Below are 8397 nucleotides of genomic sequence, written 5' to 3' on the forward strand. Positions count from 1 at the left end.
GTTCAACTTTTACAAGATTAGCCTCCTCACTAACATTTTTTATTGGTAGTCTTTCCTAATACTCATTGCTATAATGACCATATTTCTCACAATTATAACATTGAGAATTTCTTTTGTCAAAGTTTTGATGGTTATTGTAACCACCTTTTCTTCCAAGTCATTTTTCTCATACTATATTTTATTGTTCATGTACTTCTCTTATGAATCCTTTTGTTCCCCGACCTTCTCCTATGAATTTAGAATATTTAGATCCTTTTCTGCTAGGTCTTTGACCTTGTTTTTAGTAAGATGCCCCTATTTTCTTGTATCTTCTTTTAGTTAATGATAGTTTTAACTGTAGGGCTTGCTCTAATATTTTTTCATTGCTTCTTCTATTAATCTTTTACTTATGGGTTTGTAGTGAACCCATAAGTTCTTCAATAGATATTCCTTCCAAATCTTTTATTTCTTCCGAGGAAACAACTATAATAAGACTTTAGATCCAAAGATCTCCAAATATTTTCAGAAATCCTCATGTATTCAAAATTCTCTATATTCCTTTTGATTTGATTTTACACCATTATAATTTGAGTATGGAATTCAAAAATTGATCTTAAAGGTTTCATTTGTAAAGCTTCAAGTTCTCCTTATAATGTTTGAAGACGAACACATTTTACTTTATAAACAACTTGTATGTTTTCCTTAACCTTTCCCAAACTTCTTTTGATGTCATTGTGAAGCTACTATCTCAAATACAACTTCATCAAGACCTTATTAGATAATGGACTTCACCTTGTTGTTCCTTATTCTATCAGCACACATGATTGTTCTTTTATCATCATGCAAGGATGTTTCCCTAAATGAGACGTCTTCAAACCCATCTTCCATAATATCTAAGACATCTTAAGAACCTAGGAGAGCTCTCATTTGAATGCATTAATTGTCATAATTCTCCTTTGTCAACTTTGGGATGAGTACTTGTGTTATTTCATTGGCCATTGCTCTTGACTTTATCAAAACAAGTCTTTAAATTGAGATTTTACAAAAATGACTTTACTAATGAGTATGTAACAATCGAACGTGGGTAGGAAGGATTGTTATGTAATTTTTAGAACTTTTGAGGTAGTTATTGAATTTTTGGAACATTTAGGGTAGTTTTGAAATTTTAGAAAATATAGGGTTCATTATGCAATTTCTAAAATTTTTAGGGACTTATTAAAACTCTAGAAACTTTTGGGTCTTTTTATGATTTATGAAACTTAAACGGCTATTTTATAAATTTTAGAAACTTTAGGGGTTATTATAAAATTTATGAAATTGTTGGGGTTGTTTTGAAATTATTAAAAATTCAAACTGGTTTTTTTGGTTTTCTTCTCCGGTGACAATGTTGTTTTCTGGTGAAACTTTGGGAGGCTCATAGAGACTTGTCTGGACTCTGTTTGGACTTATTTTTTACTCATTGTGAAGTGCTATTCGCATATTCAAAATATAGTCTTGAATAATTTAATTTCTAGATAAAAAAATCAAGAACACCTTTGTTTTTGCTTTTTAGGCTCTGATATCACCATTAGGTAGAGTGGATGGTTGAGGTCACAAGTGGTGTTTTTCTTTATAAGAGCAATATTCATCCAAACAAACATTAGATTTAGAAATCTTTCTATTTTATTTCCCGGAAAGTGGCTTTCGGAAAACCACTTTTCAAACTTTCCTGTGTTTGTTTGCCATTAAGAAAGTTGGTCAACGACAAACACTTTCCGAAAAACCACTTTCCAAACTTTCCTGTGTTTGTTTGTCATTAAAAAAGTTGGTCAACGGAAAACACTTTCCAGTCAAAGGAAAATTTGGCTTGGATTTTCCAAACTTTCCTGTGTTTGTTTGCTATTAGAAAAGTTGGTCAACGAAAAATATTTTCTGGTTAACGGAAAACACTTTCCAGTCAAAGGAAAATTTGGCTTAGTTTTCAGGAAAGTGTTTTCCTTTTATTTTGGATGGAAAACACTTTCCAGAAGTTGTGAAAAATTTAGAAATGTCATATTATTTGCTGATTATATCAAATTTGGTCCTTAAACTTTTGATTGCTATATATATTTTGTTTTGAATATTTGTTTTTCAATTTCATCCCTTAGAATTTAATTTTTATATTAACTTTGGTCCTCATTTTTATAATTGTTATTTGATTTTCCCTTATCATTTTTTAATTGAAATTTTTTATCTATCAAATTTGGTCCTCATTCTTTTGATTGTTACTTATTTTATTTGAAATAATTTATTAAATGTTAATTATTATTATTTTAATTTCTTCATCTTTTAATTTTTAGATTTGATCTCTATTATTTTGATTATTACTTATTTTATTTAATATAATTTATGAAATTATATTTTTTTTCAATTTCATTCTCATTCAACTTTTTAATTTGTAAGATTTGTTCTTCATTATTTTAATAAACTTGAGAAAAAATAAAACATTGATAAATTATTTTCCAACTCATTTTCCATGACATAACCAAACACTAGAAAGTGTTTTCCAACTTATTTTTCATTATATTACCAAATATCGGAAAATAATTCACTTTCTCGAAATTCACTTTTTAAAAAAAAACTACTTTCCAGCAAACAAACAGGCCTAACATACAAGTTTTACAACTCTTATAATATCTCTCTTTCTAACACTTTTGGCTCCCCACACTTTATACATTCAAAATACACGTTGATTTATAAGTGGAATGATAAACTATCATTTTCATTTCTATCTAACTTTCAGGTTTTTTTTTTCTAACATTCAACTAACATCATCATCTAACATTCTAGCCAATAACCATTATTGAATGTGGTTTTCTCACTGACAAAGAAAATCTTGTACTAGTCAAGTTTACTGATCAACATAATTCAGGTGTTCAAATAATCGTGGTAAGGTGAGGACAAGAGGGGCAGAACCGTAAAATGAAATTAAAGGGGTCAAAATTTCATTTTTTCTATTTTTTGAACTAAAACTATAAATATTGTTGGGTGGGGCTGGGTGTTATTAAAAACAATTAACCTAAAACGCCATGTTCTTCTCTCTAAACTCTAACCTCTTTAAAAATATATAATTAAAAATATATTTTAGCAATTAAATCAATCGTGAAAATCTGAAGCAATTTTAGGAAATTTACAAGCAATTTTTCTAGAATTGCTTCAACTTTCCAGAATTGATGCAATTTTCTACAATTACTTAATGCTCCCAAGGATGCTATTCATTTCAATCAATTACGTATATTAACTCATCATCATTACAATTACAAGCCAAATATATATATATATATATATATATATATATATATATATATATATATATATATATAGTAGAAGAAGAAGAGAGAATCATTGTCGCCCTTTTCTTAAAGAGGAAAATGGAGATTAAGGTTATGTTCTTCCCCAATTGATTGTCTATGAATATTTGGGATTTAATTTAAGTGGTTCTGCACTCTTTTATTTATTCTTTTTTTTTCAAATGAATTTAATGGGTTTAAAGTGTGTGACTTCGATCTTTTATGCACAATTTCTTTATTATTGACAACATGTGAGTAATATTGGCTGATCGTTAATTAGTCTGCTGATCTTTTTGTTGCACGCAGGAGTTCTAGCAGGTTGATAAATCTCGAGGGAGGAACGTAGATTACAAGCCCATAGGTGGAAAACTTTTTTTTTCTTTTCCAACGATATTTCAGAAAGAGCTCTCGAGCAGGTGAGCCATCGGCATCCCATTCCAATAGTTTTGCTGGTGACGATACGAGACACAGGCCACTTTACATGATTTTCCGGGTAGAATATTACCCTTTTAAATTATACTATAATTATGATAGTAGAAGAGTACATTACACCGATACATAATTATGCAAAGCCAGTCTAAAGACAATGACCCCTCTCTTTAAATACTATATATGCTCCCCTCCTTTATATATATATATATATATATATATATATATAATTTCAGGACAAAGCAACCAGCCAAAACCAGATTCCCAATTTCAAGAGCAGGAGGTGGGAAGAAATTAGATAAAAACAAGAAAGTAAAGTTCAAAAAGATGAGACATTCCAAGACTTAACAGGTCTCCGGCATGAAATATCTCAAGCGCTGAGTGGCTAAGGCTTCTTGAACATGTGAATGTGAAAAGGGTTGGGCGGCGCGCGAGCGCAGTGTGTGTGTGTACTGTGTGCTCTGCAACAAGTTTACCCCATTCAAAATGAATCCATCTTTCCAGAATGATGAAAATCAAGTAATAAAGATAATAATTGGTCCATTTCTTGACTAATCATTAGATTGCTTGGATACCATTGTTAATGTCTAAATATTTTTAATCTAGAGAATATGCGCTCATGCTCCCGTGCAAGTGTATATACACGAGGATATGTTCTTGCGTGCGCGTGTATATGTATATATATAAAGGGATATGAATATGAAGAAAACTTTAAAAATATATAAATCAATATATATATAATGGTATGATTTATTATTGGATTCAAAATTACAATCATAATTCAAGGTCTCACAATCTTTTTCCCTGTTTTTTTCATTTATTTATTTATCTAGTGAAAATCATATAGAAAGAAAAGTATCTAGCCACAAGATTAAAAATTTCATAAAACAAAGATCATAGTTCTCATTTTTAAGAATAACTAGTGCATAAACTAATACACAAAGCACATGCAAAATCATGAAAAAAAAAAACATCTCTCAACATGCGCAACAAATTAAGAAGAAAGTGATTGAGAGTGTGGCAATAAATATTTTTAAAAATATATTAAAATAATATATTTTTTAAAAAATTAGTTTTAATAATATTAAAAATATTTATTTAAAATAAAAAAATAACATTTTAAAATAAAAAAACCGGGTTTGGATTTACATATGCCAATAACCAAATAAGGGCAAGCAGACGACAGCGGCAATCTGCAAAAACTGAAGGTTCATGAAAGTGCCAAAGGCACATACACAAAAACAAAGTGTAATTATTAATACAGAGCCCAGCATTAAGTCGCTTGTGGGTCCATCCAAAACAAAGAGACACGAGGACCCGACTTAGGATACCCCACAATTCCCGCGTAAAATAAAGTTCCCTACAGAAAAAAAGGAGGAGGTGATTTTCACTATAGAAGATTGCAATAATACACCTATAAAAAGGGATTATTTATATAATAATAATCCATCAAAAGAAAAGGTCTGTTGTCTGCAAAGAAGCACGAACTTCACCCGTGACGGGAGGCTTTTGCATCCTTTTGAAATAGGACTCGTTTCTCAAAATGTAGGCCAGACAGCTATTAAGATTTTTATTTTATATTTATTTTTTTTTTCAAAATAAATCCAGAAAATAACGGATTCAGAATCATCTATTGTATTGGATTCTTTGCTTTGTTTCTTATATAATCTTCTTAACTTCAAAAATTAAGAATGGTTAGGGCAGGAGGAACAGGTAATGAATAAAAGTTAGAAGATTAGAAGCTCTAATTAGCACACCAGATTCTCAGAATTGCCATTTTTATACATGAACTAACAAAACCAGCTCTAATCTGATATAACACCTACATATATTATGGATCATTAAACAAAACATTTCTTTAATGGAAATTGACAAAGTTGAAGAAACAGGGTGGCATCCATCTTCTATCTCACTGCCGCAAACCCTTTCTCCTTCCTCGCATGATTCTTCAACTCACCACCTGCACACATTCACATGCTTAAACCCTCTTGTTATCATGAAAAACCTACGCATCTTTTTCCCTTCAAAAAATATAACAGACTAACTCAACGTTGTGCGTTCTTTTAAGAAAAAATCTTAGATTTCTCTGTGAAAGGTAACAGAGCACGCAAACAAAACAAGGAAAAAAACAAAACACTGCTGCGTGAGCAGTTTCTAGGTCTGAGGCACCAACCGATGAATGCAACTGGAAGTAACGGACATGGCATGCAGGCATTAAAACCCAAGGCAGTTTCGTTTACTAAACTCACAAGAGAGAAACTGCTGGCTACTTAATTAGCCATTTCGTAACTTACAGACTATGTGCCGCCATGAAACAGGAGAAGGGGAATCAAGGCTGGCTATTAGCTAATTATTATATAGCAAGAACAATTAGATTATATATGTATTCTTGATGAAATCAATTAATTAATAAGGATCAACACATGATGGGGAAGAAATAAAAAGAAAGTAAAGATTAAAGAAATGTGATATACCTTGAGGCTTACAATTTGGTGGATCTTCAAAGAGTGATAAAGAAAGTTGCTTATGAGCAACCCCAATGTCAAACAAAATAAGTCCTGATCCTGGATCATCAACTATGATATCTTTAACTGGTAGCCAAAGAAAGAGTTCTTCTTGAGACAAACCGACAACCCCTGAGAGACTACGATAAGTGAGATTAGCCCTCACCACGCTTTCAAAGAAGACCCTATTCTCATACTTGGTCAAGCATGGACCATCAAGGAACACCTCTAAGTAGCCATCTTCAGACAGGGTGTAGGACTTGACTTCTTTGGGGAGGAGACCAGCTGGTAACCCCTTTGAGATAAGAAGGTCATGGATTGAAGAGGAGAAGGAGAGTCGTGGAGAGAAAAGGACGAGCAAGCTTAGTGTGCAGAAAAAGACTATTCTGGTCCTGGTGTTAAAGATGGCCATGGATGTTTGTCTAGAGAGTAAAGAGCAGAGAGAGAGAGAGAGAGAGAGAGGGTTTAAGGGGTGGTTTTTGGGCTGGAAAGTAGAAGAACTGTTTTAAAAAAGGGAGGGTTAGAGAGGCGGAGTTACTGAAGTGGCCATGGTTGTTGGTGGCTGGGACCAAAATGCGTTTGATTAGGAGCTTTTAAATGTTTTGTAATTTATCAAGTAATGAGCCTTAATTATAGATGTTGTTGGGTCTGCTGTTGATTGTTTATGGAAGTGTCATTTGATGCCTTGCTTGATGTTTTTATTTGATTGTCTTGTAAGGACCAAGACCTCCTTAAGTTATGCACCTAAGAATATCTTCCATAATTGTGAGAGCAACGTCTTGTTCATAAGTAGAGGTGTAATTAAATTACATTATTAATCAATTCAAAATCAATTTCTTCATGTAGATCCTCTTAACTTCAAAAAATGCTCTTTAAATATTGGGCTGGTATCAATTTTTCCTTTTAATAAATTTTCTCTTATCCCCAAACACTCAATTGGGCTTGTGGATGGACAATTTCTTAACATAAAAGGCGTTATTTCCTATAAAAAGAGTAAATTAAATTCAGATGAAATTCATGACCAAATACAGATGAAAAAACTTAATTGGGAATTCATGAAACTTAAAGAGATAAGATTGATGTAAATATTTATTTGGGTTTAAATTGAGGCTACTTATATAATTAAATGATATTCTTAAAGCCCTCGGGAGAAAGAAAAAAAGAAGTGAAAATTTGAAATCTACCCTTATTTTCTTCCATCACGCAAGGGAAGGAATAATCACGATAGGTACTTAGTATTAGAACCAAAGTTTTCACACGTACTCTTTATGTCTCGTGTCTTCTAATACTCTACATTTAACTTACAAGCATAAGCAAGAAAATCTTCTTACACCATGAAACCATGCTCAACAAGTCGTAAAGAAACAAGAAAAGTGAACCCTAGTGGATCCCATATGAGGATTCTATCTATATATTAATAGCTCGATTTATTTCTCCTTTTCTCCTTTTCTTTTTTACGCATGGTGTCGACCTGGATTTATGTGATGTTGTGTGTGGTACTAGGATTCCACAATATTGTCGACCTTTTTTTCTTAATTATGAAACCAATATACTTAACAAATATTGGTATGTAGTGAATTTTATTCTATAATATTATTGATGATTACTGGAAGTTTATATGGTCGTTAATTTTAGAATCTGTAAAATTAGTTGAGGTACATACAAGCTAATCCGAATACCCATATTATTAATAATAAAAAAATATTAGTCTATGAGGCAATTAATTTTTCAAAATAAGCTTCAATGGCCTTGGAGAATGATCATAAAATCTATGGCCTACTTAGTAGCACCGTAAAATGTGTACATTGGTCCAAGTAGAATTGATACATTGATAAAACCTAATTAGCAAATCCCATGCATGCCTCATAATCTTGGTGGTTGGTACTCTAATTATTTGATTCAAAAGTTGCTTGTCAAAGAATTAAAAGTACTGCAATGATGAAAATCTCTGTAGCTAATTCCCCCCATCGCAAGCAAACTTTCAATAATTTATCTACAAAAAAATCTTGGATTGTGCAGTGTTTATAGCTGTAGTAATAGTTACTTTTAAAATATTTTTATTTTAAAATATATTGAAATAATATATATAATTTTATTTTTCACATCTAAACATTAAAATGATTTAAAAATATAAAATAATAACAATAATTTAAAGTAAAAAAATAGATTTTTTAAAA

The 8397-nt window shown here is 31.3% G+C and overlaps 1 protein-coding gene across 2 annotated transcripts; it reads right to left on the reverse strand.

Moving 5' to 3' along the window:
• Positions 1-5477: 5477 nt before the first annotated feature.
• Positions 5478-6846, reverse strand: LOC133699265 (uncharacterized). Of its 2 annotated transcripts, none has more exons than XM_062122472.1 (2): positions 6203-6846; positions 5478-5676 (listed from the first exon to the last, which is right to left on the reverse strand). In XM_062122472.1, exons 1-2 carry the CDS (start codon positions 6630-6632, stop codon positions 5621-5623), a joined length of 486 nt encoding a protein of 161 aa, XP_061978456.1. In that variant the 5' UTR covers positions 6633-6846; the 3' UTR covers positions 5478-5620. The 2 variants fall into 2 exon arrangements, with proteins under 2 accessions (XP_061978456.1, XP_061978448.1); XM_062122464.1 differs by having other exon boundaries at positions 6191-6837.
• Between the last annotated feature and the right edge of the window lie 1551 nt (positions 6847-8397).

This window comes from Populus nigra, chromosome 1, assembly GCF_951802175.1.
Source record: "Populus nigra chromosome 1, ddPopNigr1.1, whole genome shotgun sequence".
Lineage (NCBI taxonomy): Eukaryota > Viridiplantae > Streptophyta > Magnoliopsida > Malpighiales > Salicaceae > Populus > Populus nigra.